The 12,168-nt window shown below is 44.5% G+C and overlaps 1 protein-coding gene across 2 annotated transcripts in view; it reads left to right on the top strand.

Moving 5' to 3' along the window:
• aqr (aquarius intron-binding spliceosomal factor) overlaps positions 1-12,168 on the top strand; it is a 66,300-nt gene that overhangs the window by 43,474 nt on the left and 10,658 nt on the right. For both annotated transcript variants that reach the window (XM_087145554.1, XM_087145512.1), the window contains exons 29-37: positions 1,280-1,321; positions 1,803-1,940; positions 6,039-6,110; positions 7,335-7,522; positions 7,947-8,118; positions 9,453-9,623; positions 10,055-10,140; positions 10,628-10,739; positions 10,992-11,060. In XM_087145554.1, coding sequence (XP_087001680.1) covers positions 1,280-1,321; positions 1,803-1,940; positions 6,039-6,110; positions 7,335-7,522; positions 7,947-8,118; positions 9,453-9,623; positions 10,055-10,140; positions 10,628-10,739; positions 10,992-11,060 — 1,050 coding nt within the window. The remainder of the gene's footprint in view (positions 1-1,279; positions 1,322-1,802; positions 1,941-6,038; positions 6,111-7,334; positions 7,523-7,946; positions 8,119-9,452; positions 9,624-10,054; positions 10,141-10,627; positions 10,740-10,991; positions 11,061-12,168) is intronic.

Genomic DNA, 12,168 nt, shown 5'->3' with positions numbered 1-12,168 from the left:
CTTCGTGAATGTCATTTGCGAAATCAAATTCTGGGGAAAGAAAAAACAAGTTAGTTTATCCAAAAACAGGTTCTGTGTATAAAAAGTGGTTTAAATGCACTGTGAAGTAGCACCAGGACCAGAGAGTGAAATGGGAATGATGTTCGCTTCGTGAATGTCATTTGCAAAAGCAACTTCTGGGGAAAGAAAAAAACATGTTAGTTTATCCAAAAACAGGTTCTGTGTATAAAAAGTGGTTTAAATGCACTGTGAAGTAGCACCTGGGATCCACATGTTTTGTGTGTGCTTCAGTGTAGAGGCCATAACTGGATTGAGACCAGAGAGTGATTTCTAGCACTGATACTGCAGTGTAGAGGCTTTGCATGGCGGTGGGCCACCTCTTTTTGTTTCTTTTTGTGCATACCCTGTGGGAGAAGGGCACTGGTCTGCAAGATGTCAGCGATGCAAACCATCTGTAACCACATCGTGCCGGGGTTCCTTGTACCGGAGTTCTTACGTTTGTACATATAGCCGGGGTGTCCAAAGTTGGACAAAAGAGCTGGGCCTTGTAACAAATGACCATACTCGGAACAAAAGACCGAGCTGTTGGGAATTGCCATCATTTTTAAGCTGGCATTTGCGGAGGTAATCCGTCATTGTTTTGAAAAGTATACCACTGTTTGTGGCATTCAGTGCGGGTGGATTACCACTTGGGACAAAAGCACTCCAGCACTCCAGTGATGAGCTATACAATACCTCTGCACGCCAATCTGGCCGCATTTTAAAAGACGCTAGCATTGCACTGTGCCAGTTTCGGGAACTAAAGAAAATTATGCAACGCTGCACAATCTGGGCTGTCTTTACAAGGCGGCAAGCCTGGCTGAAATCCTTGGGCGTCAATGGAGGTTGCCTGTCAGATTAGAGTAACCACCAAACAGTCATTTGTGTGGGTATAAGTGTTCAGTAAATGAAGATATGAATTTTCAAAGAATTTTGAAAAAAAATTAAAAAAATGAAAGATCACACGGCCCAGCAAAATAAACATAACTAAATGGGCCCTGCCTGAAGTGGATAAGCCTGTCCATTTTGCTATGATTCTCACCTCTGTTTTCCATTGCAAACATACTTGTCTTGACCACGACCTCCTTTTCAATTATTATTTCATTATTTTGTGGTCGTTTGTGGAAACAAAACAAAGTTTATTGTCATTTTTCAATTTTAGAATACATTTTTCTGTCTCTTCGATCAAGAGAATCTTAGTTCCAAAACACTCCCGGTGATTCGTTTATTATTTCTACAGGGATGCTACCGGCATATTAAGAAGATTTTCCAGCAGCTTGAGGTATGTATTTCATGTCTTCTATAAATCCCTCTAGTCTGAGACCATCATTGCTAGCCAACATCTCTACTGCCCAATGAGAAAATTGGATGTGACGAAAATGTTGTTATGCTGGCTCAGTTCACAAAAGCTGTGGTCCGTGGTTTTTACGTAGGACAGTTATATGCACATATAAACTTACCGGTGCTTTGAGTGGTCTTGAGACAGACCAATAATAGGCCTCGTTACTGATGACATCTTTGTTTATGTGTATACATTTCTATGGAGTCAATGGGGGTAAAAAGATACAGTGTTTGACTATGGCTTTGGTGAGAGTGGGTAAAGAGGAATATAAAGCTGAATTCATTGGATTTTATTTTGGCAGCATCTTCAGATCTGCTGTCTTCATTTTACCTTCCGCTTTTTGTAATGTGGGTTAATGCACTTGGTATTGTTCTGGAACAGAAGGGGCTGAATATATACACTCAATACACTTGCTGTTCAGGAGTTCCGTGCCTTTGAGTTGTTACGGAGTGGGCTGGATCGTTCCAAATATCTGATGATCAAGGAGGCGAAGATCATTGCCATGACCTGCACGCATGCCGCCCTCAAGAGGCACGACCTGGTCGACATCAATTTCCAGGTGAGGTTCTAAAACGTGAAGTGTCAGAGGGACTTGACACAGCAATAATTGGCCTTTCATAAAAGCTTGTTAACTCTTAGAAGAGATAAAGTGTTGACAGACGTAGACTTTAGTTGGCCTCTGATACAGGGCTGAATAAATACAAACCTACTCTACCATTCTTCTTCAACTTTCAAGGGGATTCAATCCCTGTGTTTTAGTTACAGGACTTGCTTGTTAACCACTTCCAGCTGGGGGCTCCGGGACCGGAGGCATAGGCCTTGTATTCGTGGCCGGGGTCTCAGAAATTGGAACTTTACTAAAAAAAAAAAAAAGTTGCTGGGCGTTTCTTAAAAAGTTTGGCGCTGTCAGTTAAAAAGTTTAGGCCATCATTGGAAGGTAAATAAATTGGTCCAAGGCAATAATGGGTTGCTGGGGCCAGAGAATTGGGACTTTATTTTATAGCCGGGGTGACGGAACTTATCAAAGCCTGGAATAAAAGTACAAGCTGCTGAGAGCTGCCGGGCACTGCCAATCAATCCCTGTATTCTTTCAGTGCAGAACGCTGCAATTAGCGGAGGTAATCCGTGTATTGTTTATTCAGAGCGCATTTGTTCGCGCTGCCGGGTGCTCGTAGCGGATTATCGCTGCCTGCACTGAAGACAAAGCGCGGGCTGTGCGGGCTCATTATGCACCTGTGCCCCATGAATGACCCGGCCCGGGCGCTGCTGGCCCTTGCCACGTTGACTGACAGGGCTCGGCCCTCCCTGCTTGAGAATAAAATCGCTGTGCTGTGGCTACAAGTGTGCATATTGAGTATCGTGTTATCAGAGCACAGACAACATAGCTGAAGAGTCCAGTTCTTCCAGTGAAAGTGACCTTTATCTCAGTTCAGACGAAGGTTCTTCGTCTTCTTCATCACCGCCGTCACCTGCTCAAGTACAGTCAAGTACAGAAATTGACAGTGATGTACCCTTGGCTGTATATGCCAAGCGCAAGAGACAGTCCTGTACACAGACCGCCGCGTCAACCAGCAGCAGTGCTGCACCGTTCCGGTGGACAGATGAAGACAGTACACCACTGAAGTACGGCTTCACCAGTAATGGTGGTGCCGTCGATCCCCGCCTGCATCGCAGCTCGACCTGCAGTGAAGCCTTTGAACTGTTTTTTGATGACGTTCTCTACAACAAGATAGTGCAAGAGACCAACCGGTATGCCGTGCAGAGGCCCGCTACGACATCGGCGCACATGCGATCATGGACTGATCTGAACACTGGAGAACTGAAGGCCTTTCTGGGCCTTTGCATAATGACGGGCATTGTGAAGCACCCCACCCTTCATAGCTTCTGGTCCACCGACCCACTACTGAAGATGAGCCTATTCCCATCCGTCATGCCCCGAGATCGCTTCCTTGCCATCACTTCAACGACAACACCGCCATGCCTGAGGACTTCGATGACCGTCTCTTCAAAGTGCGCCCAGTCGTCGACCATCTTGCTCAGAAGTTTGCCACTGTCTACGTTCTCAACGGGACATTTCCGTCGACAACTCCCTGTTGAAGTTTTACGGGCATTTCCACTTCGCTACCTACAACCCCAGAAAGAGGGCCCGCTTCGGCATCAAGATGTACAAGTTGTGCCAGAGCACTGGGAGTGCCGCCGGGTACTGCTACAACTTCAACATCTACACCGGCCAAAGTAAAGGAGACCTCCCAGCAACTACACAAGTGGTGATGGACCTGGTGAACGACCTAAGTGGCAAGGGCTACAACCTTGCCCTCGATCAGGCCTTCAGCAGTCCCGATTTGTTTCAACGACTTCACAACCAGAAGTTCAACGTCGTCGGCACCGTCATTGCGAATGGAAAAGGGATGCCGAAAGACCTGCAGTCCGTCAAGCTGAAGTGGGGCGAAACAGCGTTCCGGTCAGCCGACCTGGGCGTCAGCGGTTCTCTCCTGGCCATGGTCTGGCGAGACGAGCGCAACATCCGTGTGCTCTCCACCATGCATACTGCAGACATCCGTGGCACCGGCAAGCAAGACAGGACGGGGGAGGAAAAGCAGAAACTGACCTGCGTCATCGAATACAACGCCCTGATTGGGGGCGTTGACAAGAGTGACCAACTAGCAGCAAATCATCGAGCTACTCATAAGTCCCTCGAGTGGTACAAGAAGCTCTTCTTCAACCTGCTCGACTTGACGCTGGTGAACAGCTACGCCGTGTACCTGGCCGTTGGTCACTGCCTTTCCTTCCTCGACTACCGCTTGAGTCTTGTCTGTGAGCTGCTGTTTGACGAGCCCTTGCCCGAGTACCGCCCTTAGCACGATACTCCACCATTCACCAACTCCCGCTTTGTCGGCTGACACTTTCCCTTGGACTTTGAGAGGACCAGCTATGGCAACTTCCGCTACCGGCAGTGTGTCCTCTGCACTTCCTATGGTCAGCGAAAGAAGACACACTTTGAGTGCGACACGTGCCACCAGCCGCTCTGCATCACCCCCTGCTTCAAGGAGTACCATACTGTCCACTAATTGACACTTTGAACATTTACTTTCATGGACATTTTCATGGACATTATGTTTTGTGTTTTTCATGACTTGATGCCCCACTTATCTAGTGTAAAACAATATGTCATTTACTGGTAGTTTTAGGAGTTGTCATAGTTTCAACCTTTGAAAAAAATGACGGAAAAGACAAAGTTTCTGGAAAGTACTGCTTAGAGGATGTCGTATTTTCATCCTTTTCATTCCTTGCACCGGTGTTAGGAGTTTGCTTATTCTTGCCTTTTGTTATGAATTTTGCTTTTTATTTGATTAGAAAGAGTGGACATTTATTTTACTACTTTTATGAGTTCAACTGTTTCAATGAGAAATGAAAAGAAAAACAAGAGAAATGACAAGAAGAAAATAAGAGAGAAAGAAGTTCTCTCCAAATATTTGTCTGTGTGTGTATTTCTATGTGTACTTGATTTTATTGGTTTCTAAGATTTTACTTGAAATTGTTAGGGAAATAAAGTTTGGGAAGGGACATATCCATTTTGAACTAAAACTTACACTATGGGAGGGAAAATGAACAAGTTGGGAGATAAAATATGAGAGTGGTTTGGGGGAGATATAAGTTTGGTAGATGGGAAAATATATAACAGAAAAAAACCCCAATAGCTTAAAAAAATAGCAATTATATGCAGCAGTGCCGCAAAAAACTGTTACTTTTAGACCCCATTTTTTACAGCATGATTCATTTGTCCATCATTGCCCGCTCTCATTGAACAGTTGACAAAGCCCAGTGCACGTGCACAGCTTCCCATTCACTCACCGCATATTACACGCTGAGATCTTGACCGTCAATCACTCTGCATAGCAACACGGCAGCATAGCAACGCACTGGGCCAAGGCCCGGAACAAACGAGCCCTTATGTAACACTACACAATGGGGGCTCTATACAGAGCGGGCGGCGTGGCCGCAAAACCGAAGGGTCAATGGAAGTTGCTTGTGAGGGCTAGACTCGCCACGGGACACCTATTTTATGGGGTTTAGGCGTTCAGAAAAAAAGATATGAATTGTTGAAGATTTTTGAAAAACCAAAATGTGAAAAAATGGCCCGGCAGCGCATATAATGGTTAAAAAAAGCACCCGGCAGCAAGTTGTTAAAGACTCAAGTCCTGCAAAATCCTTTGAAACTTCCTGATTGATTTTGAAAGATCTGAGAAGATTTGGTCGTTATCTTGTCTTTTCCTTTCTTTGTATTACAGGGTTGTGGTCTTTGTGGAATTTTGGATTTTTAGGGGTTTAATAATTCATGTTGTGTTACTTTTTGGAGAATACTCACATATTGTTAGCTTTTTTTAGCTAATAAACTGTGAGTATTCTGCAAATTGACTAAGAGACAGTGCCTTGAAAAGTCTCTGTATTTTAATCTTATTTCAGCCCACGTGGTACATGTTTCATGGATTTCTCATCGGTCCCCAATTTCACCCCTAGCATCAAAAAGAAGTGTTCCTAGACAGTGAAATTCTTAGCCAAGAATTAGCTTCTTCCCCAGGCAGCATTACTAAGAATAAAACGTTTGACATTTTACTTTTCGCCGGTTGAAATGTGGATTTGTTTCTGCTCATTTCAGTATGACAACATCCTAATGGAGGAGTCAGCTCAGATTCTGGAGATAGAGACCTTCATCCCTCTACTCCTGCAGGTGGGTCACCTGTAAAAAGCGTTGCTGTACTCGGACAGTGCCTATCCCTTGTGTGCCATCCAGTGTTGTGTTCGAGTCCATCACAAGTCCTTCCACAAGTGCCTTCACAAGTCCCTTAACAAGGCTATAGTCATAAGAAACAGGGTGAACGATGACAAAGGAATGCTTTTGTCACAGTTCATTTGAGTAGCTTGTGAATTGGCTTAAGACTGAATGACTTATGATGAACTTGTGATGAATTCAAATACAACACTGATGCCAATTTTACTTTAGTGTGGAGCCATGAATAAAAGAGGTCCACATAATGCAGGTTGTGTGAGCCTTGTGTGGTCTAAGCCCGGTCCCTAAAGGTTTCTCTTTTCTGGAAAACTATTAGATGCATGTTGAGGTGAGGGTTATTGTTGTAAAAGGAGGATGGCCAGTCAAGGTCACCTACAAAAATCCAGCTTCAAAGAGTGTTAGCATTGTGAGAAAATAAGTATTTCCACCAAGTTTTCTGAACTCCAGGAAAAAGAAGGAATGTCCTCACAAGATTTTATTCACTAGCTGCACAGGGGTACTTGAGTTCTCCGGATGTTTGTCTAGGTAGAAGATGTAAGCATTTTGTACATGTATTGTCCTCCAACTCCACTAGATTTGGTGTTCTCTCCACTGCAAGGAATGCCCTGACCTGTCAAAAAGTCTTCAAGTTGTCGACTTTCATCCACTCACATGAAACTTGTGGCAGTATCAGCTGTGACTTTGCCAACCATGTACATGAAATATGCCCCCCCCGTAGCAATCTGTTGGTTGTACTCAACGGAAAGAAATGTATGATTTGTAGCACATTTTGAACACATTGCCGAGCAAGACATGCTGACACGTAGGTTCACATGGAGGTTACTCTTACCGTGTCATTGTTACACCTAAATTTCACCTCTAAAGTTTGGTCGTGTCGGAATCTTGTGTGTAGAGTTAGGTCTAAGTTTTCATTAGTTGAGAATATTCTGGCACTGGCAAAGCCGTAGCTCTGAAAGCCTGTGTTGGACAGAGCCCAAGTATGGCTTTTGAAGTACCCCGACAGGTTATTTTACATACACCCTAGGGGGTTGGGTTAAAGAGTACTTCTGGTCCCTGTAAAAAGTGACAGAAGCTGTAACGACCAAAAACTTCGAGCCAACCAATGCCAGGAATCTTGGTCCGACAGTTTTGTCAAAACAAGAGTGTTATTTTATGCATTTGCAGAATCCAGAGGACGGTTTCAGTCGGTTGAAACGCTGGATCATGATTGGGGATCACCACCAGCTGCCACCTGTCATCAAGAATATGGCCTTCCAGAAGTACTCCAACATGGAGCAGTCGCTCTTCACACGGTTTGTCCGCCTTGGCGTGCCCACCGTGGATCTGGATGCCCAGGGTAGAGCCAAGCCCAGGTAGGTCAGAGGTTATGGAGGTGCAAGGATGAAGTTCCACTGTCAGGAAGGTGGAGAGACCTTCCAGTGGACCTGGATGCTAAGCACACGTAGGTCAGAGGTCATTTTCGTCTGTAGCAGATTAGATGTATCCAGATAGGCAAGATGGATGCTCAGGGTAGAATGAGGCCCATGTATGGTAGATGTCATGCAGGCTGTAATTGTTGGTCAAATCTGCCGTCTACAGTGGACCCTGTATGTCCATGGCAGAGCTGAGCCCTGTTAAGTGTCTGGTCGTTAGGGCATCTTTTTACTGTTTATCTTGCAAAGCTTCTTATCCTTAGGTTAATTTCTCAGTTTTTAAGAATCGGTTTTTTTTTTACGTCAGCAAAGCACTGTAATAACTTTGGAATTGCTCTGTTGCATCACCGTATTTCCCACGCAGCATTGCCACGCTGTATAATTGGCGCTATAAGAAGCTGGGTAACCTCCCTCATGTCCACCTGATGCGGGAGTTCCACATGACCAACCCCGGCTTCCAGTTTGATTTCCAGCTGATCAACGTTGAAGATTTCAATGGCGTCGGGGAATCAGAGCCCAATCCCTACTTCTACCAGGTGAGTCAAGACTTGATGAGTCTTGACAACCCTCCACTCAAATTGTTTGGAGGGACAGAAATTGGTTCATTTTATGAAAATGTTGCATTTGGCTCTTTGTTCTGAGGCAAAAACTTGCTGAAATTTCTTTCTAAAGTAAGAAGTTAAAAGCTGTTACTGCAGTTTCAGCTTTCTCGTGGACAGTTTGTCAACAGGTGTTGCCTGTCTCTTCAACTAGTAGGGTGTTGCTGTTTGCCAAAGGTGCTCCTCGAAAACTATTCTGAGAAAAAGTTATTGCCACATACAGCCCCAAAAAACCCTCAAAAATTCTGCCAGTTTTTGGTGCACAAATCAATGCAATGTTGAGCTTGAGTACCTGGGATGAAACCACAGTTTTTGCTCGTAAATATGGAAATTGGCATTTTAATAATGTAAAAACCATAAAATAAAATAATTACATTGCATGGACCCGAGTAATGACATCTCCTCTGATCATCCGCACCAGGCTGAAACATGAGAGGCGTGTGTCCACATAGCAATGACAGTTGGTGGGAACTCACCACCTGAACATGCAGGTTCATGCTAGGTCGGCACAGGCCGCACACAGTAAGCAAGACCAATTGGTTTATTGGTCTGGATTATTGTATGATCTGTGCGTGTGCACTGTGCATATGAACGAGCCCAGTTGGAAACCTGCCAGCCTGGCTTTTCTTTGCCGGTGAGGGTGTACTTCAACTTGAGGCAGAGAGCTTTATTAACCTCGTGGGAGCAACCTTAGGGTTCATTAGACATGATGGGCTATGAGTAATCTGACTTTCTGCTTAGAAATGACTCAAGAAAACCTCAACACAATCTTTATGGGTTCAACATGCAATTTAGTTGTGTTTGAGTGGGTCACTCATATGAGTTACACTAACGAGTCCACAGGCATCCTGAGTAATGGCACCGGAGTGAGTGATTATTTCTACAAGAAATCAGGGAATATTCATGTGCTTAGGAGTTAAAGACACCGTGTCACTCCAAAATTCTACCATGGTAGGCCTGGTCTGCATGGACCAGAGATGAGCCTATCAACTACCTCTGTCTCTCTTGCACAGCTGGATGGCGTGCAGGGTAGTTAAGACCGGTCCGTTCCTCAGGTGAACACTACAAAGTGAAAACAGTTCAATGTCGTGAAACCAAATTCACTTGAATTAAATTTTGTTCAACCTCAGGAATTCGCAGTGTAAATATGTAATTCGACGTCATAAAAATTACACAAAGTGTTGACTGGCTTTTACACAGAGAATCCATAAGAGGAGAAATGTGATGCTTACCACTTACAAACCTCATTTTTTGGCTCATGTTTCTTGTAGAACCTAGCTGAAGCTGAGTATGTGGTGGCAGTCTTCATGTACATGAGGCTCCTGGGGTATCCGGCCGAGAAAATCAGCATATTGACAACGTACAATGGGCAGAAGCACCTGATCCGTGATGTCATCAATCAGCGGTGTGCCAGCAACCCTCTGATTGGCCAGCCCAGCAAGGTAGCGTAAAGAGAAATACAGCCAAGGTCAAGGAATCATGTTTATTCATGATCATTTCATAGCCCCAGGTATTCTTGCTAGCAACCTCCTGATCCTTCCAAAATTCTTTTCTGCAGGAAACCAGCGGCACATTCTTTGTACTTTAACCGTAAAAGGGTTTCACATTTGAAAATAACTTTTCCCATCGAAATGTGCTCAAGGCACACAGGCTGACACACGAGACAGCACGAACCACAAATCACCATGAAAACAAACCCCCATGCCAAAATTGAATTGAAACCTAGATAGATGTAGTCATAATGGATGTCTTTACACGACACGTCACAAATGGGACCTCAAAGTTCTTGGGAGGAATCAGCAGCAAGATAAGGGTTGAGGTCTTCTTATGGATTCCCAGAGTAGTGTTGACCATTTTTTTCCTCATTATTTAGGTGACTACGGTGGATAGGTTTCAGGGCCAACAGAATGACTACATCCTCCTGTCGTTGGTCAGAACGAGAGCTGTAGGTCACCTCAGGTTGGTATTCCATCACTTCATATTATTATCGCTCCACACAGACCAGGCTAGCATAAACAAGCCAGTGGAACGATCACTGGGTGTTTTTTGCACGGTAAGTCCAAGTAAAAAAAGATACAACAGCACAGCGACACATTTTTGGTGAAAGGTTTTTATATAAATCCCTCATTTGTTTTTAAAATTGGTGAGTTTTTTTATTTTGGTCATTGTATATTTTAGGAGGGATGGGGGTTTCCGTTACTTGGCTTTGTCTGTCACCAGCTTTGCCTGATTTTTAATCCCTTGACTTTGAAGTTGTTAGCTCAATAAGTCGTTCAAATGTCAAACTGCGTATTTGATTTAATGCTATAGCCAAAAGCAGGCTTTGATTTCAGAGATTAGCCTGAGATAGCGACGAAGCCAGGTATTTAAAAATCTCAAACAATGTCTAAAGGTTTAATAACAATGTCATAAGTGAACTTGGCTGTTATTTTATTACTTTTCCCAGGGATGTTCGTCGCCTGGTTGTAGCCATGTCCCGTGCTCGCCTCGGCCTGTATGTCTTTGCCAGGGTTTCGCTTTTCCAGAACTGTTACGAGCTTTCTCCAACTTTCAACCTGGTTAGTAACCAGGAGTCTGTAAGACTCATGGAGTTTTTGCCTGTCATGATATATATGAAGCTTACACAGCTATCGAACCGCCCAGTCAAGCCTTTGGCAAACACAAATGCACCGTGCTGCTCATGTTTCAGTGTGCGCTCATTCGTATTTGCCCCAAGTGCGATGAAATTGTAGAGTATGGAACTCTCCTGGTTGTTGTGACTTAACAAGGGCAGGTAATAAATGACTGAATTTCTCGTTTGATCCTTACAGTTACTAGAGCGCCCTCTGCAGCTTCACCTGCAGGTTTCACCGAGTGAAATGTACCCACCCACTAAGAAGGTAAATACAATCTGAAGAGGGCGCTGCTGTTCTGCTGTGGTCATCTATTGTAATCAGTTCTTCATTCGTGATATATTCATTATCTGTACTCCCTTTTTTTCTCTTCAGCTAACCAAAGCTTTTGCCGCACTTCTGTCCATAGCTTACAGTAATATCCTCTGAGGTTGTTACGGCTGCATTAATTGATTGGCCTCAGTTATTTTATTCTAGTCTGATAAAGAACTTTCTCGGGCTTGAAATGTAGCAACAATTCAGCACTCCAGGAATGGTTGTGGAACAATTTTTTATAAAGTAGAGGGGCATTTGTGAGACCATCGGGTTTCAGCCATAGAGGTTACGCATTGCTAGCATCTCCATGTTGACTCAGAAGCTGTTTTTATTTGAAGTTAGTTACAGTGAATGCAGGTTTACTTGAGCCTACCCCAGTGATTTTGCCCTCTGAGGATGCATTAAGGTGTAACTCTATTAAAGAACCTGCCAAAAGTGTTTGGGGGGGCTATTACCAGAGCTGCCAAGTGGTACGGATTTTGATCATGACTACGGGAGTACGGACTGCCGCCCAAAAATTACGGAAAACCCTCTGGCGGTCATGCATAATATCACAGCGCACAAACCACGCAAAACGGTTTATACTCGACTCGGACCGTGTGCGGTGTTCCGCGCTCGCGTGCGGCCGTGAAACATGTGAAGAACGACTCCCCAGCGATCCGGACATTTTACGCCACACGGTAACATGTACACTGTACATATACATGTACATTGTGTGATACGGTAACCAGTGAAACATACATAGGACTACCTGTGGCGGGCTGGTGCCCGACGACACACACTCACACACAAAACGCTGCTTTTACATGGGACAACTTGACATTGGAAACATCAACCAATAACACAACTCCAATGCATGGACAACTCGGCATCGCAAGGCGTAGTGCAGTATTGTGTGTGCACATTGATATGGGCCTGAGTTGGTATGGGTCCGAGCTATTTTTGGTCCGAATTGATGTGATACCCATTTCCGCAACAATCACGGCATACGTGTGACGCGTCGTGCATGACAACACCACGCCACCGTACTCGCTCGGATATTTCTACAATCGCACGGACT

The sequence above is a fragment of the Acanthaster planci genome, linkage group LG01 (genome assembly GCF_054643075.1).
Source record: "Acanthaster planci isolate LZ-2023a linkage group LG01, COTS_SCS, whole genome shotgun sequence".
Lineage (NCBI taxonomy): Eukaryota > Metazoa > Echinodermata > Asteroidea > Valvatida > Acanthasteridae > Acanthaster > Acanthaster planci.
This window is presented reverse-complemented; position numbering and strand designations above follow the sequence as displayed.